General features: G+C 35.4%; 1 protein-coding gene across 1 annotated transcript in view; it reads left to right on the top strand.

The window, feature by feature from the left end:
- Nucleotides 1-8488, top strand: part of dia (diaphanous related formin 1) — a 67297-nt gene extending 58809 nt beyond the window's left edge. The window contains exons 3-5 of the mRNA XM_075296714.1: nucleotides 1369-3309; nucleotides 3372-3902; nucleotides 7648-8488. Coding sequence (XP_075152829.1) covers nucleotides 1369-3309; nucleotides 3372-3902; nucleotides 7648-8126 — 2951 coding nt within the window. The 3' untranslated portion in view covers nucleotides 8127-8488. The remainder of the gene's footprint in view (nucleotides 1-1368; nucleotides 3310-3371; nucleotides 3903-7647) is intronic.
- The last annotated feature ends 16400 nt before the right edge of the window (nucleotides 8489-24888 follow it).

Here is a 24888-nt window from a genome sequence, read left to right as displayed (position 1 = left end):
GAGACAATTTTCTATAGAAATAACATTTTGAGAAAATTTTCTATAGAAATAAAATTTGAGAAAATTTACAATAGAAATAAAATTTTGAAAAAATTTTCAATAGAAATAAAATTTTGAGAATTTTTTTTATAAAAATAAAAATTTGAGAAAATTTTCTATAGAAATAACATTTAGAGAAAATTTTCTTTAGAAATAAAATTATGAGAAAATGTACTATAGAAATAAAATATTGAGTACAGTTTCTATAGAAATAAAAGTTTGAGAAAATTTTTTATTTTAAGAAAATTTTCTATAGAAACAAAATTTTGACAAAATTTTGCATGAAAATAAAATATTGAGTACATTTTCTATGGAAATAAAATTTTGATAAAATTGTCTATAGAAATAAAATTTTCTATAGAAAAAAAAATTTGATAAAATTTTCTATGGAAATAAAATTTTGAGAAAATTTTCTATAGAACTAAATTTTTGAGAAAATTTACTATAGAAATAAAACTTTGAAAAGAAATTTCTATAGAAATAAAATTTTGACAAAATTTTGTATAGAAATATAGTTGTGACAAGTTTCTATAAATTCAATATTTTTAAAAGTTTTAACTTTGGTGCTAAGTCCTACTATTAAAGTCCATTGTGAGTAAGTTCTCCCTTTTTGTAGAAGTAGTAACTGAAATAACTAAAATAGAATAAAATATTTCTTTCGAAAACAATTCGTTTTTTCATTCTCACCACTAAATTTTGATCAAAAACTTTAAAATAGGAATTTTTTTATTTTATTTATTTTTATTTGGTAAACTTTTCGTAAAATTTTGGTAGATTGTTTTGTGGCAACTGTGATAGTAGTCCGAGAATAGCGCAATGCTCAAAATAAAGCCAGTTTATACAGACTCCTTAGAGAAAAATGTTACTTAAATATCAGGGCTGATTGCAAATTTAATGGAGAAATTCATATATTTCACCTAATCAAGAGACCTAGAACTTAACATTCCGCAAAGGGGCATATTGACTGACATATGTTATAATATTTGGAAACTTGTTGAGAAGCAGTCAAACGATTTGACTGAACAGTTCAACCGGGATAAAAGGATATACCATGTAGCTGCAAAGCAGATGAATTCACAACAGCACTTGCGCTTGGAAGGAATTCATCGATGAATTTATAAAGAAATGTCCCACTTGGATGCGCGCTCTATGTACGAATTTCAACACTTTGAGAAGCACAAAATATAGATGTGGTGAGCGAGAGACGCTTTCCCTTGTGCAACTCAGCTGTGCTAATTTCAACACTACCATTATTTACATATTTTTGTCAGACTTGCGAACAAAAAAACTTCAAAATTATATTTATTATTTTTTTCTCGTTACTTCCAGGCAAAAACTCTTTGGAACATCGAGCAAATTCAAAATTCGAAAAACCTCTTGACTACATTGAGTACCTGCGCAATGGCGAACATAGTGAACCGAAAATTTACGCATGTTTGGAAAGTTTGCGTGTGGCGCTCACCAACAATCCCCTGTCGTGGATTAAAGAATTCGGTGAGGATGGGATCGATGAGGTTATCCATCTAATGAGCCGCTGTAAAAAGGAGCGTACTTTCGATCGCATCGAATTGGAGTGTATACGTTGTCTTAAGGCCATCATGAATAATACATGGGGATTAAATTTAGTTCTAACACCAGATCAACATCAAGTTGTACTGCTATTGGCCCAATCGCTTGATCCCCGCAAGGTTACAACTATGTGTGAAGCTGTAAAGCTATTGGCTTCATTTTGTTTAGTACACGAGCGTAATGGCTATGACAAGGTGTTAAGGGCCATTACAACAGCCGCATCAACGTCGTATAAATCAAGCGAACGGTTTCGACCCATAGTCGATTCCCTATTTACCCCGGAAAAATATGATCCCCGCAGAGAATTAGCGTGCCATAGTTTAATTTTCATTAATACTCTCACAAATACCCCCAACGATTTGAATTTTCGTCTTCATTTACGTTGTGAAATAATGCGTATGGGTCTGTACGCGAAATTCGATGACTTCAAGGGGATGGTAGAGGCGAGTAACAATGACTCGCTGAAACAGCATTTTAAAATTTTCAATGAAATCCGCGAAGACGACTTTGAAGAATTCATTCAACGTTTCGAAAATGTCAGCTATAATATGGACGATGTAACGGATTGCTTTGAGGTTGTAAAGAACTTGGTGACAGATACACCCGCTGAACCATATTTCCTCTCGATAATGCAACATTTGCTGTATATACGTGATGACTTCTATTTCCGCCCAGCCTATTATCAACTCATCGAAGAGTGCATATCTCAAATTGTATTTCACAAGGGTTACTGTGATCCCAATTTTGAAAATCGAAATTTCAATATAGACACCTCCTTGCTGTTGGATGATATCGTGGAAAAGACCAAGGCCAAAGAATTGAAAAGAGCGGAAGAGTATGAGAAGAAAATCGAGCAATTGGAAATAGCCAAACAAGAGGCTGAAGCTAAGGCTGCACATTTGGAGGAAAAGCTAAAGCAGGCTGGAGGCAGTGCTGGATCTACAAATAATTTGCCCAAAGTGAATATACCACTAGCGCCCCCACCACCGGGAGGAGTGAGAATGCCTCCACCACCACCTCCTCCACCGGGAATGGGTGGGCCGGGTGGACCACCTCCACCACCACCGCCACCTATGCCTGGCATGGGTGGTGGACCAAGACCTCCACCACCACCTCCGCCACCAGGAATGGGAGGACCCCCACCACCCCCTATGCCTGGCATGGCCGGGGGTCCACCACCACCTCCCATGCTTATTCCCATGGCCCCTGTTCTGCCTCATGGCTTGAAACCCAAGAAGAAATGGGAAGTGAAGAATCCTATGAAACGTGCCAACTGGAAAGCCATTATACCGCAAAAGATGTCAGAGAAATCATTTTGGGTAAAGTGTCAAGAAGACAAGCTAGCTTCGGATGATATGCTTGCCGAACTCTCCATGAAATTCTCTTCGAAACCCATAAAGAAGGATCAAAAGGACTCTGTTGACAAACCCACAACGCTGACGAAAAAGACTATCGATTTGCGTGTCCTTGATGGCAAATCAGCCCAAAATCTCCTAATTCTATTGGGTGGATCCCTAAAACATTTGTCATATGAACAAATCAAAATTTGTTTATTACGCTGTGATACTGATATTCTGTCTTCCAATATATTACAACAACTTATACAATATCTACCACCACCAGAGCAATTGAAACGTCTGCAAGAGATTAAAGCCAAAGGTGAACCATTGCCTCCTATTGAACAATTTGCTGCAACAATAGGTAAATCTTTGGCATATTTACAATGAATTGTGGTACTAATACTCATTTCCTTTTTTTTGCAGGTGAAATTAAACGTCTGTCTCCACGCTTGCATAATCTTAATTTTAAGCTTACATTTACCGATATGATCCAAGATATCAAACCTGATATTGTGGCGGGCACAGCCGCATGTGAAGAAGTGCGAAATAGTAAAAAATTCTCCAAAATCCTTGAACTGATTCTCCTCATGGGCAATTACATGAACTCAGGATCGAAGAATGAATTGGCCTATGGTTTTGAAATTTCATATCTTACCAAATTAACAAATACCAAGGATGCTGAAAATAAACAAACACTTTTACATTATCTAGTCGATGTGGTTGAAAAGAAATTCCCTGATGCATTGACTTTCTATGATGACATGTCTCATGTTGATAAAGCGTCACGTGTTAATCTCGATACCATACAGAAATCGATGAGACAAATGAATTCGGCCGTTAAGAATTTAGAGACCGATTTACAAAATAACAAAGTGCCACAATGTGAAGATGATAAGTTTGCCGAGGTGATGAGTAAATTTGCAGGAGATTGCAGGCAGCAAGTTGATGTATTAGGTAAGTTTTTGTTTTGTATTATTTATAAAGGACCCATATTAATAAAAATATGTAGATATGATTATGTCCCGATTTCTTATTTTTTTTTTGTCAAAATTCTATGAGATGTTTTAAAAGCAGTGAACTTTTTCTTATCAAATTTTGGGTTGTTCGGAAAGTAATTTGTGTGTTGAAGTCTGTTTTTATATTTTTGTAATTCATAGTCTAGTAAATAATAATTCGCAAAAAAAAATTTAGTTTTGAAAATGTTGTTCAAACGATATTCAAGAACCAAAATAGTAACACTAACATATTTGAGTGTCTTTATTCAATAAAAAAACTATATATTTTTATTGTGTACTACCCTGGATTACTTTTTTATGTGTTTAATCCAAACTAAAAAATGTTTTAGCATAATTGAATTTAAAAAAATAAGTGAAAATATTTGCTATTTTAGCTCATACTAAATATTTCCCCATATTGTTGTTTTCGCCGATTTTTCTGCTTTGTTTACTAACAAATTTCTTTGTGTGTATAATTTTGTAGTAAAGTTGTTATATTTTCTAGATCAAAAAGGAGGTTAGCTCGTGATTAGCTAAAGAAAATAGAAAATTCCATCGAATTCCTAAAAAAATCAAAATTGTATATTTTATATAATGCATACAGAGTCGAAAGGTCGGCACCGAAAGGTCGATTAACCGAAGTCGAAGCTTTTTGAATAATTTATGTCATATTGAATTGTCCCAGTGTTGAATTTGTCTCTTTCAAAATACCCAGTACAAATAAAACGTAAGAAAAATTATAAAAAATTATATATAAAATATATATACAAATTTTTTGTCATTGTAATATTAAACTGTTGAATTTTGAATACTAAAAAGTCTACAAGTTCTAAAAGAATATTATAATTCATTGACTGAATTACCTTTTATTGTTGTTTCATGCCTTAGTTGAAAAATTAGTTCTAATATTGGAGTAAAACACACCAAATTTCTTTAATTACAAATTTGAGGAAAATAATCGGCTTCGGCCGATTACTGCTTTTTTTGCTTCAGCTTCGACCAAAAAAGCCCGCTTCGGTCGAGCTCTAATACAGAGTAGTGGGTTAAAATCCATTTTCGATCAAACGCCAAAAAGTTTTTCAGCTGTGGATTATACAATGGACTTCAGCTGTGGATTATACAATGGACTCAAATAAATCGGGCTGTCACTTTAACTTTTAACCATCCCCTCCCAGTAATACTGGTACTGGACATTCAGAGTGTTTCAAAACTTCTTTAAGTGGTTTCACGAATTTTTTAAAATATTTAAGGTCAAGCGTTTCAGACAAGCGTTAGAATGGATTTAAAAAATTAAAAGTTATTTGCTTATCAAACTATCACCAATTTTTTAATTCAAATCAACTACTCAGGAAGTTATTTTCATACAAATTTTTATAACACGATTTTTTTCATATTTTTAAAGGGTAATTTAACTTGTTTCTTTCAAATAGGTTAAAAACATAGCATGGATTAATAAAATGGTACAAATAATTTAAATTTTATCCAAAAACAAAAAAAATGCTAAATCCATTCTAAAAAATTGCGAATTTTTGAAAATATATGAGGTCAAGCAGTAGAATGCATTTAAAAAATTAAAACACTGAATTGGGATCACACCTAAAGAAGTGATGCTTATTCAGTGTAACGGCTGTTGAAATGGTGGACACCTGTCCTATGACAAGGCCATGTTAAGCTCATGGCTTCTGCTCCAATTTTGCACCACTTCCGGATCTAAAAAGGACATTGGCGACGCATTTTTTCCTGTGTAACCTAACCACATGAAATACTTCCTTTACTTTACTTTATGAGTTTAAATCGTGATCATCAAAAAAATCCATCCAAATCCTACAAAAATCCAAAATTTTATATGAAAAACTTCTTTTGCTCTTATCTCCTAAACTAAGCGTCCTAGAATGGAAAAAAGGTTAATTCGTGACTGCCCCAAAAACTCTTTTTTGTTTGCTCATATCTCCTAAACTAATCGTCCTAGAGCGAAAAAGAGATTAATTCGTAAAAAATCGAAAATTCCATCCACATATTAAACAAAGTGAAAAACTTCTTTTGCTCCTAAACTAGGGCGAAAAAGAGGTTAATTGGTGATTGCCGCCAAAAAAAATTGAAAATTCCATCCATATTCTAAAAAATCCAAAATTGCATATAAAAAAATTTCTTTGCTCATATCTCGTAAACTAAGCGCCCTAGAGCGAAAGAGAGGTTAATTCGTGAATATCCCCAAAAAATCTAAAATTCCTTCCAAATCCTAAAAAAATCCAAATTTTGATATGAAAAACTTATTTTGCTCATATTTCCTAATTAAGCGTCCCAGTGCGAAAAGCAGGTTAATTCATGATCATCCCCAAAAACTGGGTTAATTGATATTTTTCATACAAGCCTTACTAAATAAACTCTCAAACACATACAAATTGTACTGTTTTGAGTATAAAACAATACATTTTACATCCTCTGTCTGGATTTTTTGATGCTCTGTCTGGATAAATCGAAATGACTTTCCGAACATCCCAATGGAAGTCTTCCATTCAAATGAAAGCACATTGGCAATGAAATCTAGCTCTGCATTTAATATGTACAAACTATTGGATGGAAGTAAATTTACCAACTATTCCTTTCGTCCTGCTTCAAAATATTGTCTTGAGAATATATTTGGTATAATATCTGTTTCGACCGAATACCAAAAAGTTTTTCAGCGTTTGCTTTTCTCCTCTCAGTAAGGTTGGTGACAAATTGAGTGGTTCAAGACTTCTCGAAGTGGTTTAAAAGAAAAGGTTACACATTGTTCGATCTCTGCTGTAAAAAGTAGGTTCTTTTTAATTGGTCAGCATTCATTGTTAGGGGAGAAGTTTGCAATGAAAGGGGGAGCCATCGTGGTAAAGTGGTTAGCAAGCCCGCCTTGCATACACAAGGTCGTGGGTTCGATTCCTGCTTGGACCGAACACCAAAAAGTTTTTCAGCGGTGGATTATCCCACCTCAGTAATGCTGGTGACATTTCTGAGGGTTTCAAAGTTTCTCTAAGTGGTTTCACTGCAATATGGAAAGCCGTTCGGACTCGGCTATAAAAAGAAGTTCCCTTGTCATTGAGCTAAACATGGAATCGGGCAGCACTCAGTGATAAGAAAGAAGTTCACCAATGTGGTATCACAATGGGCTGAATAGTCTAAGTGAGCCTGATACATCGGGTTGCCACCTAACCTAACCTTGATATGATATTTGTGTACTCTACTCGAAATCTGTTATTTATTTTAACTCAAAATCAAAATCACAGAGCAAATTAATTGTATTAATTTCCTTAACATCTTGTAATTTTACCAAATTTCTTGTAGTTTTTTAAAATTTGGATATGGGTTTTTATTTATACTAATCAATTAAAATAGTTCCGCAATTGATTTTTGCTATTTTTATAACACTATGGAACCGTTTTTAAATCGATGAGGAAGAAAGCGCTAGCGTCTATATCGAAAAGGAACTATTTGGTGGATTGCAAAAATTTGGTCCCAAGCGTTTTTTTTTTTATCGGGAGAAGATTACTTTCAAGGGGATACAATTGATATACAATTTTTTCATTTCACAATCAAATTCATTTTACTTTTTGCCCATAGTAATAGCTTTAGAGGTCTATTGGTCTATATGCGATATTTGTTTCTTGATTTATTTGATATATTAATTTTAATGTTTTGTTTTGTTTTTTTTTTTTTATTTTTACTTACAGGTAAAATGCAAGTACAAATGGAGAAATTGTATAAAGAACTTGGAGAATACTTTGCATTTGATCCCGCTAAATATACCATGGAAGAATTCTTTATGGATATTAAAACATTTAAAGACGCATTCTTGCAAGCTCATCAAGAGATCGTACGTCAGCGGGAAGAGGAAGAAAAGAAACGACGTCTTCAAGAGGCACGCGAGCAATCGCTTCGCGAGCAAATGGAACGACAGCAGCGTAAATTGGCTTTGGTCGATATGGATGCAGCTCATGCCCAAGAAGGTGTCATGGATAGTTTACTAGAAGCCCTACAGACAGGCTCTGCATTCGGCAATCGTAATAATAGGCAACAGAGAAGACAACGTCCAGCTGGAGCAGAACGAAGAGCGCAACTAAGTCGATCAAGATCTCGAACAAGAGTTGCCCCAGGTGGTTTGGTATCACGAGAAATGCTGGCCAATGAAGCATTGATGGGTTCTGCTTAATTAGCAAAATACTACACCGTATAATGTTTCCTAAACTCGTAACTCCTCCCCCCCCCCCACTTCCACCGCGCCCAAAATCCAACTTGTATATAATGCATATATATATTTTTTAAATAAAAAAAAACACAAATACAAATACAAATAAAAAAAATGCCGCTTGTAGTAATATAAGTTTTATCTAATAACGATGAAGAATGCAAAAACAAAAGTAACTATGTATTTTTTATAACGACTATGAGATCCTATCTACAAAGACCAATCATTGAGATATAACTTAATCTAAAATAACTAATCTATTGCTAATTATTTAATTATTTTTATACATCGAAAGAAAATGTAAAATAAAATATCACAACAAAATATTACTGTCTCTCTCTATTTCTCATCTAACATTAAAAATTTCAATAGTTTTAGAACTCCAACTAACCAACCCAGTTTCCGCCTCCCATGGCCTCGTTTTGAATTTCAAACGTTGCCATGCCCTCTATACAATTACAATTAATATAACAATATTACGCTGTTTTGCACTTTATTTTATTAGAATTGTTAATCATGTTTATCTGAATGTCGTTGGATATTCTAACATAATTTTTTTGTCTTTACAGAGAGAAAATATTGCTTAGAATTCTGTATACGTTTTATTGATTGAACTAGCTCCTTGATTTTTTTTTCAATTCTTAGCTTAAGCATTTTTCCAAGGCCTGTATTTTTTAATTTTGTAAAAATTGTGTTGATATATATATTTTTACTTGCATACCTAAATTAAAATTAGATTGTAAGGAATAAAATTCCATTTTGAAATATGAAATTTTGTTTGTTAGATAATCAAAACTTTGAGGATTTGTTTATAGTGATGGCCGTTTACTCCAAAAACTAATATAGCATACTCATATATGTATCAACAGTCCTTACCAGAGAATGAAGCCGAGGAGTCGCGCTGCCGATTTCAGTCGTCGTCGACCATTTTTTGCCAGTCGACGCCGTCGCCGAATATGTCGACTCATTTCGACAACATTTTAGCCGCCAATATAGGTTTAAATCAGAAAAATGTATTAAAAATTTTCATATTTTTGTTAGCAAAATTTTGAACCTTCCACCTACAATCAAACAATTTCAAGATGCTATAATAATTTTGCAAAAATGTCGTAGTCAACAAATTCTCGGTGTAATTTTCATGTCATTCGCTTACACCCAAAACAACCATTGCTGGAAGGTTTCTATTTACATTAAGGACCAGCGTTATGAGCTGAAGAGTCATTTGAATACGAACCTAGTGACGGTTGCCTAATGAAGAAGGAGAGGATCAATGCCGCAATGCAGGAATCTCGAATCTTATTGTCAAAAATGGCCGTAAAATAGCAGAATTGGAATCTACCCCACAGGTTTGTATATAGCCATTTATTTGTTTTCTAGGAAATGTAATGAAGTAGTAGAATATCCACTAGGTCCATTTAAAAATTCGTATTTCACAAAGGTCCAAAGTCGAGTTGTCTATTTTTGAAGGATTTTCAAAATGCCAAGTATCGTCAGTTTTTAAATTTGTATGCCCATTCAATAATGTTAAAAATATGGATGATTTCGTATGGGATTCCTTTCTTGAAACTGGATCGATTTATACCGAAAACGCAGTAGGTTTGGAGTATTGATTTACACGTTTTTCAGTCAAAGTGAGTATATTTATTCCTTTATTTTTAAATAAAATTCGTCTTTTCGAACCAACTAAAACTAAACGAGAATATGTTTTGTATATGGTTTGGTTTGTATATGTTTTGTATATCTGTTGCCCAACATGTAGTTAAAAATGCAACCACCAATATCGTCGATTAAAATTTTGCTGTAGAAAATTGATGTTAAGTTGCTGCATTTCAATACTTATTCAGGTCGAAAACCTATGTTGTTAGCACCTATATTACCTGTTTTCATAATTCATTATGATTGTAAATATATAAATAAATAAATAATAAATTCAATACTTATTGGGCCACCTCATAAATATTCTGAATAAGGTTCTATGGTGTAGGTTATATACATATATGTTCTAATTTGTTTTTGTTATTTCCAATTTGAAGTTTGTTCAATGGGTTTTTTTTTACCAGTACAACGCGTGAAAAAATACTGGGTGGGTCGTAAAACCGAATAGTGACATAATTGATATATGCATGTTACAGCATACTTTTAGGCTGTCAATATTTAAGTGTTATACTATCCATTTATAATGTAAATTGTAAGATGTGGCATACTTTAGGGATGACATATTTTATTAACCCTCCAGTCGCATGTTGCTTCATAAGATAAAATAAAAGCCACTTTGCTAAAATAAGAGTAGAATAAGTAGAAATGTGAAGAAAACGATTATTATTTCGTGAAAAATGGGTAATAATAAGTACTCGATGCATTTAAAGAGAAAAATTTATGTGATTACAATAAAGGTGAATCAGCCTCATCAATTGCATACAAATCGAAATCTAAATTTTTCGGATCACGGGAGTCGATATCGAGTTTTATTGATCGATATTTTTTTCGACAAGAAATTCATAATGATACGGTGAATGTGTTAGGTGAAAGTGCTCCTTCATATGCAACAGTAAAAAATTGGGTTGCTGAATTTAAACGTGGTCGTACAAGCATTGAAGATGAACCACGTAGTGGACGTCCAAAAACAGCAACAACAACAGAAATTGTAGCCAAAGTGCATGATATGGTATTAAATGATCGACGAATAAAAGTGCGTGAAATTGCTAATATCATGGGTATCTCAAATGATCGAGTCCATTTAATTTTGCATGAAGAACTAAAGCTTTCTGCAAGATGGGTGCCGCATTTGTTAACCGTCGATCAAAAAGGCATAAGAATGAACATTTCTCAAGCTTGTTTGGATCGTTTTAAGCGAAATAAAATGGATTTTAGTCGTCGTTTCATAACTGTTGATGAGACATGGATCCACCACTATACTCCAGAGACAAAAGAACAATCCACAAAATGGACTGAAGCTGGAGGAAGTGCCCCAAAGAAGGCAAAAACAATTCAATTGGCTGGTACGGTTACGACAACGGTTTTTTTGGGACTTCAAAGGTATTTTAACAGGTTGGCTGATAAGTCCCCGGTCTGACACATAGATGGCGTCGCTAGTATTAAATGCATATTATTTTTATATAGTACACCCTCAGAAAAAATCGCTTCTCTAACATATGTTCTAAACATATTTTGCAGGAAGCACATATATTAGTGGATACTGCCGAAACATTAATATGTTTGTTTTATGTGAACATATATGTTGTGAAGCATTTTGAGCCCAAAAATATTATATGCTTGGAAGAATTTTCCCCAAAGAAGATTGTGCTCATTCCCTCACATAATTTTCACTTCCACGAATTTTTTTAGTTCTTGGCACCTTTTTCTGTAATACAAATAATGTTGAAGAAATTATTCAATTTTATAATTTTACCTTTCGCCTGGACTGAGAATCGAACCGGGAACCATGCAATTTGTAAGCCAACACACTACCACTGGGCTACGTAGCTGTTATAGTTACCAATAGACAATTATCGTTATAAGTTACATTTATATAGCATAGTTTGCAGCGCCCACGAGCCGATGCAAACAAAACATTATTCAACAGAAACATATATTTGTTGACCACGTGGAGCAGTGGTTAGCATGTCCGCCTTGCATGCAAAAGGTCCTGGGTTCAATCCCTACTCCGACCGAACACCAATTTTTTTTTTTAATTTTTGTATTTATATTTTTATATTATTAAATGAAATTTTTACAATGAAACTTCGAAATGTGTGTTATTAAAGATTTACAGTCAGAAAAGAACAGTGCTTGATATAAACGAAATGGACTGAGCTTTTGGATAATTTTTTTTTTATTGCAAAAATAACAATTTTGTAGCAAAAAACTGTTTTTGGTATAAAAGCTTGAAATGTTGGAAGGAATTCAAAAACTCTAACAAAAGAAGAACGTGGAGTCGAGTATAAACATACATAAATAATTTTATAATATACACATAAATTTTGTTTGGCATTATCGTTCTAAAATGACCCTGTTTTGCCTTTTAATTTTCTTTAATAATTCATTTTAAAGAAAATAACCTTTTTCAATTTTTTAGCAAAACTCGAACTTAATGCCCGCTTCCGAATGTCTATTCTCTTTACACGAGTATTCAAATTAAATAATTTTTGGACTTTCCGAAACAACATACAAGCAGTTTCACAGAAATTGCTCTCTTTTGATTCTCTCGCTGTGTTATGTTGATATCTTTCGTCAACCCTCCCGGTTTCCATCTCTATTTCTTTCTCTACACACTCTCTCTCTCTCTCTGTCGCTCTCTGAATAAAATATCACAACATATATATGTTTACTCGAAATTTGTAAATTTATATATGTTTACATTCACACATATTATTTTTATGAAACATTCATGCCCCAAACATAATATATTCTAACATATTAACATATGTGTCCCAAACATTTAGTGTTAGTTTAGGAACATTACATGTTTGCACTTAAATATATTGTGTTTAAAAATTGTGCCCGAAACACATTTTGTTTATATCGGAACATATGAAAAACATATTTTTCTAACAGTGGACCAACCTTCCAATGATTCGTGTCAAAATTTGACGTTTGTAAGTCAATTAGTTTGTGAGATAGAGCGTCTTTTGTGAAGCAACTTTTGTTATTGTGAAAAAAATGGAAAAAAAGGAATTTCGTGTTTTGATAAAATACTGTTTTCTGAAGGGAAAAAATACGGTAGAAGCACAAACTTGGCTTGATAATGTGTTTCCGGACTCTGCCCCCAGGGAAATCAACAATAATTGATTGGTATGCAAAATTCAAGCGTGGTGAAATGAGCACGGAGGACGGTGAACGCAGTGGACGCCCGAAAGAGGTGGTTGCCGACGAAAACATCCGTTTGTAACACATCGAAATATTGCTCTAAGACCCCATAAAGTATATATATATTCTGGGTCGTGGTCGATCTGAGTCGATCTATGCATGTCCGTCCGTCTGTTGAAATCACGCTAACTTCCGAACGAAACAAGCTATCGACTTGAAACTTGGCACAAGTAGTTGTTATTGATGTAGGTCGGATGGTATTGCAAATGGGCCATATCCGTCCACTTTTACGTATAGCCCCCATATAACCCCCCAAATTTGGCTTGCGGGGACTCTAAGAGTAGCAAATTTTATCCGATCCGGTTGAAATTTGGTACATGGTGTTACCATATGATCTCTAACAACCATGCAAAAATTGGTCCACATCGGTCCATAATTATATATAGCCCCCATATAAACCGATCCCCCGATTTGGCTTGCGGAGCCTCTAAGAGAAGCAAATTTCATCCGATCCGGCTGAAATTTGGGACATGGTGTTAGTATATGGTCTCTAATATCCATGCAAAAATTGGTCCAAATCGGTCCATAATTATATATAGCCCCCCATATAAACCGATCCCCAGATTTAGATTGCGGATACTCTTGGAGGAACAAATTGAAATTCGGTACGATCTGATTGAAATTCGGTACGTGGTGTTTATATAAGGCCTCTAACAGCCATGCAAAAATTGGTCCAAATCGGTGCATAATTATATATAGCACCATATAAACCGATCCCCAGATTTGACCTCCCCCTTGGAAGAGCAAACTTCATCCGATTCGGTTGAAATTTGGTACGTGATGTTAGTATATGGTATCCAACAACCATGCAAAAATTGGTCCACATCGGTCCATAATTATATATAGCCCCCATATAAACCGATCCCCCGATTTGGCTTGCGGAGCCTCTAAGAGAAGCAAATTTCATCCGATCCGGCAGAAATTTGGTACATGGTGTTAGTATATGGTCTCTAATGACCATGCAAAAATGGTCCACATCGGTCCATAATTATATATAGCCCCCATATAAACCGATCACTAGATTTGACCTCCGGAGCCTCTTGGAAGACCAAAATTCATTTGATTCAGTTGAAATTTGGTACGTGGTGTTAATATATGGCCTCTAACAGCCATGCAAAAATTGGTCCAAATCGGTCCATAATTATATATAGCACCATATAAACCGATCCCCAGATTTGACCTCCCCCTTGGAAGAGCAAAATTCATCCGATTCGGTTGAAATTTGGTACGTGATGTTAGTATATGGTATCCAACAACCATGCAGGAATTGGTTCATATCAGTCCATAATTATATATAGCCCCCATATAAACCGATCCCCAGATTTGACCTCCGGTGCCTTTTGGAGAAGCAAAATTCATCCGATCTGGTTGAAATTTGGTGGTAGTATATGATATTTAACAGCCATGCCAAAAGTGGTCCATATCAGTCCATAATCATATGTAGCCCCCATATAAACCGATCCCGAGATTTGGTTTTGGAGCATCTTGGAGGAGCAAATTTCATCCGAGTCAATTGAAATTTGGTACATTGTGCTAGTATATTGCCGTTAACAACCATATGGCGAAAACAATGTAAAAAACAAGTGAAAAATGTTTTACGATTGCAATTTACCAATCGAAAAATTGTCGATCAAAAAAACTCGATATCGACTCCCGTGATCCGAAAAATTTAGATTCTCGATATCGAATGCCGTGATTAGCCCCCTGTATTGTATACGTATTTAATCGGTCTCTTTTTGTCTAATATATACCCCGCATGGACTAACTTACAATTTAGAAGACGATGTTAAGAAGTTTTAAGATACTTTGCCATCGGTAAGTATTACTACAACCCATGTAAATCGATTGTGGATGATAGTATAAATTTCTATGCAATCCATGGTGGAGGGTATATAAGATTCGGCCTGGCCGCACTTACGGCCGTATATACTTGTTTTAACAGACTAACCCCCATTTTCATGAAGCTCCGTTAGTGCTACGTTAGCTAACGAACTTTTAAACTATACCCATATAGTATATTCCAGATAGGAACTTAACTGCTGAAAATTTTCCAGTTAAAGTTAACCGGAGAGAAGACATTTGCAATTTACTTTCTGTTAATTTTTTTTTAATTTTTAATTGAATTAATTAATTTTTAATTAATTTTTTAATTGAAAATTTAAAATTTTTCAATTCAATGTTCAACTTCGTTTTACTTTTTAATTGGGAATATTTTGGTGATATTTTTTTTCTGTGTACGTACAACTTTTTGGGCCCTCCAGCTTTTCAAACAATCGATTGGCTTATCTTCGACATTTAAACAAAAATTGATAGCTCTGTACCCAGTACATTCACACAAACGATTATCTATTTAAGAAAGTTGGTTATATCATTACGGTCATTTATTGCCATAAGCAGAAATTGTAAATCATAATAATTATCACTTTGCAAAAACCGGGACAAAGTAACCGCAAATCGCATCACGTGCATAACAACAATGGACAATTGGCAAAACAATGGTGTCACAGCACTCACCATCGCCAGACTTGTTCATTGATAAAATTGACTCTGTAGTAATCCCTAGTGTCACTCTAGGTGTAATTGATATATACCAGATAATCCATGGGAATCCGTATGGTTCATAATTCATAATACAAAAGACTTCTGGATGGGCTAAGTTAAACCAACAAAGAGAGGATGATTGAAAAACAAAAAGACAGGCAAAATAATAGTATGGACAATTTTGTAATGGTCATTGTCCATAAAAGGATTAGTAACTAACTACATCAGGATCTTTAGTAAATGTGCCTACTTGCAGCGATCCTAATAGCTATTGATGTTTCTAGTTCGTTTAGGATAATATTTACTAACAAGGTGATTATGATGAGGCTAATCCCAAGTACTTAACACAAAAATATGGCTAAGTGGGAGGAGGGTTAGTTAGGCTAATATAAGACTTAAATAACAATTTACTAACTATGGAATATTATGAAACCCTGTATTTACCACTGCTGCACAAAAATGTGTTTTTTATGATGGCTGACCGATATTGAGATCATATTTGAGTTTCCCAACAAAAAAAGGTTTTTTCGGATTAACATTCATTATTTATGGTACAACATAAAGGGACACCAAACAAAAGGCCCTCGCGTGGCCATAAACTTCTCACCTTAATTAAGATGTTGTCCAGGTAGATTCGGTTAGCTATAGATACTAGCCCAATATGGATTTGAATGAGTGTAGTTATAGGTATGTGTTTTTCTCATTTTCCAAGAAATGTTACATTCATGCTAAGTGTGTGTGTGTGCATATGATGGCCATTGCATCTTGCTTTGGTATTGGTAATCATTTGAAAATATAAAATGGAATTTCTATCAGAATTCGAAATAATTAGGACCTTCCATAGTGTGACTTGGCCAAAATTTTATATCAAAGTATTTGACTAGAATGAAATATGATAACAACAAGATTTTTACACCCGAAAAAAGTTAACCAACCACATAGGAAAAGGTAGGTTTGTTTTCGAAACATTTAACTATAATATTCTACAAATCGCAACATGATTCAAATATGTTAATACGTTTCTCAAATCGAAGAAAATTTACTAAAAAAATACTCTTATTATGTTGTTTAAGAAAATGTCATATTTTGCAGGAAAAAATTGAATTTGCATACAAACAAGCATCTTTAACTATTTGCTTTTCGCTGTAAGAAAGTTTGTTTGGAACAAAAGTATAGATTTTTGTGATACACGTTGATTCTTTTACAATCCGAATAAAAAACAAAAAAATGCTAAAGGGTGATACGGTCAAAATTTGGTCAAGGGAAAACGCGTGTAAATCGGTGAAATCGTTTATTTAAAAAATCAAATTAAATTTCTTTTTCAAGTTCAATTAGTATAAAATTCAGGAAAAATATTCAGTTAGGCTTTCGCTTTTCAAAATCCGAATTGCCGGGCCTCACGCTTGACACCTGCCATCAGATTTTGTACAGCCACCTTGTCCACCTTCTTCGCCGCAGAAAGCCAGTTTGCCTTGAACTGCTGCTCGTCCTTAGCAGTTTTTTGGTCTTATTTAGGTTCCACTTGACAATAGCCCAGTATTTCTCAATTGGGCGGAGCTCTGGCGTGTTGGGAGGGTTCTTGTCCTTGGGAACCACCTGCACGTTGTTGGCGGCGTACCACCACTCCATGGCCTTTTTACCGTAATGGCAAGATGCCAAATCCGGCCAAAACAGTACGGAACAACCGTGTTTCTTCAGGAAAGGCAGCAGACGTTTATTCAAACACTCTTTCACGTAAATTTCTTGGTTGACAGTCCCGCAAGCTATGAAAATGCTGCTTTTCAAGCCACAGGTACAGATGGCTTGCCAAACCAGATATTTCTTTGCGAACTTTGACAGTTTTATGCTTGAAAATATCTGCTTCCTTTCCCCTTCCTTTTGCCGTATAAAACTCCTGTCCCGGAAGCTGCTTGTAGTCGGCTTTGACGTAGGTTTCGTCGTCCATTACCACGCAGTCAAACTACGTCAGCATCGTCGTGTACAGCCTCCGGGATCGCTCTTTGGCCGTCGTATTTTGTTTATCATCGCGATTTGGAGTCACTACCTTCTTGTAAGTCGATAGTCCGGCTCGTTTTTTGGCTCGATACACGGTTGTAGACGATACACCCATCGGCATCTCGGAGAGAGGTTAGGGTTTTGCTTGAAACTACCGGCAACCCTCTTTGTCGTCTCAGCGGCTTCCGGTTTTCGATTTCCCCCCGATCCAGACTTCCTGGCTGTCGACAAACGTTCCCCAAACACTTTAATTACATTTGTAACGGTTGATTTAGCAACTTTTAGCGATTTTCGCGATGCGCGAGCAAAATTTTGATACGCTGCTCTTCTTGCTTGGACGGCATTTTGACAACTGAAGAGTGGTGTGTTCACTCTCAAAATGAGGGGTGTTCAGCAGATAGGGTCACGGCCTAAAGGAAAAAAAAAAGTTGATGCGGTCACCCCCCAGTTTTGTAGCATATTCGAAGACAATTTCAGAACACCAAAACTTTTTTTTTTTCGTGCACCCTACGACCCCCCGAAATACAATTTATTGTGCTGTGTCGTCATTTGAAGTCCGATCGAAGAGAAACGCATATCGTTGTTCGTGGTTGATCAGGGGCTATATTTCGTGCATTGGTCATTTTTGACTCCAACGTCAAATTTGATTTTTAATTTTTTTATTTCGCTTCGTATACCCCTATGACGCCCATTTCTAATAACCATTATAAAGATCATAACAAAATATGAAACTTTTGTGTTTGAAGTATTTACTTATATTCATAAACAAAAAAGTTACAGAGATTTTAAAAAGTCAGTAGGTTACCCTACACAACACTAAATAGTTTTTGCTGTGTTGTCATGATGTCCGATCGAAACCACATGCACATCGTTACTCATATCTACGAAATTGATTTATAAGGCATTTAGAACACAAAACCTGTTTATCTGTAAATTTCTAACGGTACCTTTGTATACATACTCGTTGTTTGCACTACGGCATTTTCTGCGTTATGCAAAGTGCATGTGTTTTTGCTAGAACAATTTGAGAGCCTACTGTTTTAACAATAAATTGTATTTCGGGGGGTCGTAGGGTGCACGGAAAAAAAAAGTTTTGGTGTTCTGAAATTGTCTTCGAATATGCTACAAAATTGAGGGGTGACCGCATCAACTTTTTTTCGTGACCTTGTCTAGTGTTCAGGTTTTTTAAATGCAAAATTGAAAGAAATACGTCAAGTTTATATTGACCAAATTTTGACCGTACACGCAAAAAAATAATTCTTTCCTCCCAAACGAAATTTTAGACAAACAAAGTTCGTTTCTCATTTGCTTTTCGCTGTAAGGAAGTGTATTTGGAAGAAAAGTATATACTTTTTGTGATAAACGTTTATTCTTTTCCAGGATGTAAAAACAATTTCATAAAACTAGCTCAAAAAAAAAAAAATTATTTTCTTGCTAATTGCATTGTCCCTCACATCTTTCTCACATCCACGAGGATTTTTAATTCTTAACACCTTTTCCTGTAATACCAACAATGTAGAAGAAATTATACGATTTTATAAATTTTTAAAATTTTTTTTACCTTTCGCCTCGACGGAGAATCGAACCGCGGACCATGCACATTGTAAGCCAACACACTAACCACTGAGCTATGTACCTGTTATGGTCATCAATAGATAAATATCCATATAAGTTATATTTATATAGCATAGCTTGCGGCGCCCACGGACCGAATAAACAAAGTTTATTTAACAGAAACATTTAGTTTGGCACCGTGGAGCAGTGGTAGCTACGTCCGACTCTCATGCCAAGGGTCGTGGGTTCGATCCCTGCTTCGGCCAAAGTTTTTTTTTTTTTTTGCTTTTGTTTTTTTTACATATATTCCAGATATATTCGGAAGATTCCGAAAAAATGTTCAACATTACATTGTACTATATTAAATTTTGAACTGTAAAATGTGTCTTATTAAAGACCTAAAGTCAGAAAAGAACAGTGTTTGATATAAACGAAATGGGCTGTGTTGTTATTTCAAAAATAACTTTTTTTATTGAAAAAATAAAAATTTTGTAACAAACGAATTTTTTTGGTGATAAAAGTTTAAAATTTTCGAAGCAATTCAAAAAACTCTAACAAAAGAAAAACGTTTTCGGTACACGTTTTCCAAACGTTTTTTTTCTTTGCGTGTATCACCCTTTAAGTCGACTTAGCGTACTCTGGAATGAGGACATCGAAGTACTTAGAATGTCATGCCGTGGTGTCATATTAGGCTCATATCACAAACATTGGAATAAACGTTTTGATGCATCGTGTTCAATGGCATTTGTGGTTGAGTGTGCTAAGCCATTCTGTTATGGTGCCAACACCCCCGGTGGATGAACCTGGCTGGGTCTGTTCCCAAAAGGATTTTGGATAACCACATCAGGAATCAACTGAACGGAAAACTGTCGAACTGCCAACATGCGTACTTAAGGGGCAGATAGGGATGCCAGATTTTGAAGAGGCAAAAAGACCACATTCAGCTTATAAAAAGAGCACATACAACAAAAAAAAAGAGCACACTTTTTCAAATAAAATAAAAAAACATTTAATTCCAATTTATTGAAATATAATTCATTTAAACATAAAAAAGGTTCATAATACAAACATAAAATAACCCACTTTCAACTCAAGCTTATTTTCTTACAATACTTTGTAAGTCATTTTTTGGTGTTTTTTGTGAAAAATGTTATTGAAAGAAGTTTGTTTACATTTAGAACAGAGTACAAAGTGAAGAGGCAACATCGACGTGCTCTTCTTCGAATCTGATATATAAAGTAAAACACTATTGAATTTGAAAATAACGGCGTAGGAAAATCTTGTAGTGTGACATTTACGTATGTTCAGTTTACTTTTATCATTTATTGAATCGCGTTGGAGTAATATTTGTTGTGATGCATAAAAAGAGCACAAAAAGAGTACTTAACTAAAAATAGAGCACTTTTGCGTGCCTAAAGAGCACATGTGCTCTTTAAAAGAGTACGTCTGGCATCCCTAGGGGCAGATCTGTGGATTCGGAGCTACACTCTGTAGTGCATCATATCAAGAGATCTATGACACACAAAGAACATACACTGACTGCTTTTCTTGATATTGAAGGTGCCTTCAATAATCATGCCTGTTCTGGGTCACACCGCATTGTGCACCACACTATACACTTTCTACACACCACACACAAAGTTAGTTGTTCTGAGTCACACGTGTGAACGCTTTTTTCGGACTTTTAATCGAAAAATGTGACAGCTGATTTTTTCTGCAAGCCATATTATTTGCAGACAGAAATTATAAACAAAACATATTTTGCCGGTATAAACATAAAAAATTAAAAGTAAATGCGTAATTCAAAGCCATAAAATGCCTGCCGGATTTTTGTTAGCAAGTGAATAATGTAAGGACAAGAGCAATTTATCAAGAACAAATAAGAAGGCGACAATTACATTACATTTTGATTTCTACCTTTGTTTTGATTTGCTATCCCTATCCCTCCTCAATGTTACTCATGAACAAACGATCGCCGTGTCGTTCTCGTTTTTGTTTTTGTCGGCGGAGAAGTTTTTATATTGGTTTTGGTCAAACAATTTTTAACATTCATACATTAAAGGAAATTTAATTATAGTGGGCATAATTAACTATTCTGTTAAGGTTTTTCTCATTTGTGTTGCTTAAATATTTACAATAATATTGCAAACAAATATTCTATCGTGGCGGCCTCCATGTGCCGAAAGATATTGGCGGCGTTAGTTTTTTTTAATTTACTCAGTGATTTGTGCACCAAGAACACTTTGTAGAATTGAAGATGCCATATTTGTCATGCAATAAATTTGGTAAAATTCACTTTTCTTAGCCCATTGATTTTGTAAATGTTATAATTTGATTACCTTATATTTTCAAAAAGACCTTTGATTTGTTTAGGAAAGCGGATAGTATTCACAAAAATCAAAGATAATTTTGCTTAAAACTTTTTCGTGTTACCATTTAAAAATTGTGGCAACATTATACTTTCGAACACACTGAAAAACAGCTGATTAAAACAACCCCAAAATTTATACACCAATCAGAGGAAATTTCGGTTCAAATTTTAGATGGATTTTTAAAATCGTGGTTTCTGCCATATATAAGTGACTTTCCCAATAAAATTTGCAAATATTTATAAAAAACATATTAAAGTTTCAGAATCTGTTATTTGTTTGTTATAAAAACGTCTAACTTTGCATACGATGGCTGTACACTAAGCCTACACAAAAGAAATGTTAGTGTACATTTTTCTATGACGGTGTATAGTGTTGGCCAGAACACCTTTTAAGTGTGACACCACACGAAAATTGTACCTGTGTGTACCAGAACAGACATGAATACAAGAATTGAGAAGGTATTACATGCACTAGAGAGGAATGGTGTAAGTGATTTTATTATCGACTGGATTGAGGGGATGCTACTTCATAGAATTATGGAATCGGTATTGCTAAATTCTATAAGGAAGACTGCCCAAAGAGGGTGTGATATTGCGTTACTATGGTTACTCAGATGATATTCTTACTTCTCTTCACGCCAAGGGGATAAAGGTAGTGACATATGCGGACGATATTGCTGTAATGGTGTCAGGGAAATTTCTGGACACTATCTCAGATATAATGAGTGAGGCTTTGCAGGTTCTATCCGACTGGGTAAGGAACTGCGGTTTGGGTGTTAACCCAAAGAAGACGGAGCTAGTGCTCTTCACTAGAGCAAGGAAAACCACCGAGTATAAGGACCCACGATTTCAAGGGACGAGATTGAGTCTATCCATATCGGCCAAGTACTTGGGAGTTATCTTGGACTCTAGACTGAACTGGTTGGAAAATACATTAGGACTTCCGTCAAACGAAGGCCTATGCGGCACTTTATTCGTGCCAAAGGCTGGTCGGGGAACGCTGCGGAATGAAACCGTCCTTATTCCACTGGCTTTTTACAGCAGTTATAAGACCAGTAGCCACCTATGGCTGCCACGTCTGGTTGACCATTACGAGACACCGGAAGCATATACAGAAATTCAGCAGGATTAACAGAACGGCTCTCATTTACATGACTGGTGCGATGAGGACAACGGCCACTGCAGCTCTAGAGGTTTTAATGGGAATTTGCCCGCTTGATCTACACATTAGAAAGACAGCCGAGGTGGTACTCATGAGACTGAAGAGCTTAGACTTACTCGGAAACACGGCCTGCAGGCATACGGAATTGGTTGCTTCAGTTGGTCAACGCTTAAGGACGGACTATATGGCGACTTGGCATGTATATGAGGGCAAGCTAAGATTGATTATCCCAAGTATAGATGACTGGGAGGAAAAGCGTATACCTTATGGAGATCTGAGCATTTATACGGACGGATCGAAGGTGGCTGAAGGCACGGGCAGTGGTATCTATTGGGAGAAGCTAGGAATTAATCATATGGAATGGACAACGCATACACTATTTTTCAGGCGGAGGTATTTGCTATTGCCAAAGCTGTGGAGCTCCTGTTGATGAGGCCGATATTCAGAAACGATATATGCTTCTTCATCGACAGCCAGGCCTTAGATAATACGAACATAACGTCGAAGGTTGTCAGCCGCTGTTGTAGAGAACACAGACTTCTCGCTGAACATCATAATATCCCTATGTGCTGAGTACCTGGACATTATGGAATAAGGGGCAATGAGGAGGTAGATGTACTGGCTAAGGAAAGTGCACGCGGCATGGATAACATCGTCACGGACGTTTTCCCCCGCTATCTTTATATACTTACAGGGTCAATGTTACATATGATGATCTGTGGAAGGAACGATGGACCTCCTCTGGGGGTTGCAGGCAGACCAAGCTGATATGGAACGACAAGAGTAATAGGAACTCAGGATTTCTAATGGCCACGAATAGAGAGGCTTTGAGGCCGTTGATAGGCATCATAACGGGACACAATACACTTGGGAAACATATGGTAAGGATTGGCTTAATGGCCGATGATATTTGTAGATGGTGCCTTGACCCGGAGGCCACAGAAAACTCTAACTATTTTCTGTGCCAGTGTCCGGCATTATCTTTTAGAAGAAATAAGATACTAGGCTCTTTATTCTTTCAGGATATTACTAAGGTACGAACTGTAATTTGAACGATGTACTCGCCTTTATCAAGGCTTCAGGATGGAAGATCTAGAGAACCGTAACGGAGATGTGACCGACCCGGGCAGAGGAAGACAGATGTCGAAGAGGAAAGAAACAACCATGAGGAATCACAATGTCCTAAGTGGACACCATTTTTCGGTTCTACGGATTTGGTATCATCCTCTATAACCTAACCCCCGGTGGAAGCGAAGAAGTTTTTCTATTCGTAAAAATTAGATAATAAGAAAATAAAAGTGTAACAAAAAATTATGATAGAAATAAAGAGCGAAATTTGAAAATAAAATCTTTTGTGAGTTTTTTTAAATTTCTTCATCCAAATGAACTTCCAAGGCACAACTTCTAAAGCAATGCAAAGGATCCAACAATGGAGTACTTCCGCCCTATGACAAGCCCATGAAAAATTCATTGGAGATGATCCTATTTTGTACTACTTCCGGATCACAAATTGGGGATCCAAACTACTTTTTTGGAAGCTCTTTATTTGCTGGGCATTTATGATTTATCGGTCCATAGTTATGCAATAGGAAAATTTCATAATAGAAATTTGAGTCGTTTTTTTCGATATAGAAGTGGCGATTTTGCAAGGAAAATGTGGGTATTTTGGGCATATTTGCGCCAAATCAAAAGAACATATATAGGGGAGCTTCCCCTAATTCTGAGCCCATTTGGGCTAAATTTGGCAAACATTACAAACATATTTCTACTACCTGTGCAAAATTCTGAAATTTCTGTATAAATGTAAATCGGTCGAAGGATATACATGGAAGCTATATCTAAATATGAACCGATTTTACCAACGTAACTTCTAAATACTCAATAAAAATTTGGTTGGCAGATCAATGTGAAGGTGAATCAACTTCAACATTTCTATATTTATGGTATATATTGTCAAAATCAATGATTAACACTGAACAGGTAAAAATATACCCAATTTGGGGAAAAATCCACAATTATGACAACACTGTCCAGTGGGCCATGTACCTCTTATTGTCATCAACAGACAATTACCACTATAGCGATTACCTCATAATCAACCAATACCGTTTAGCAGTTTTTATAGACCACTGTTGGGCACACACACAAGCCAATGTAAAGAAACTTTATTTGAAGAAAACAAAAACACCAAATACAACTTTTAGAAATAAAACTAATGTATTTTTTCCATTTTTTTT

The sequence above is a fragment of the Haematobia irritans genome, chromosome 2, assembly GCF_050003625.1.
Source record: "Haematobia irritans isolate KBUSLIRL chromosome 2, ASM5000362v1, whole genome shotgun sequence".
NCBI lineage: Eukaryota > Metazoa > Arthropoda > Insecta > Diptera > Muscidae > Haematobia > Haematobia irritans.
Note: the sequence above shows the minus strand (reverse complement) of the source record. Positions and strands in the feature narration are given on the sequence as shown.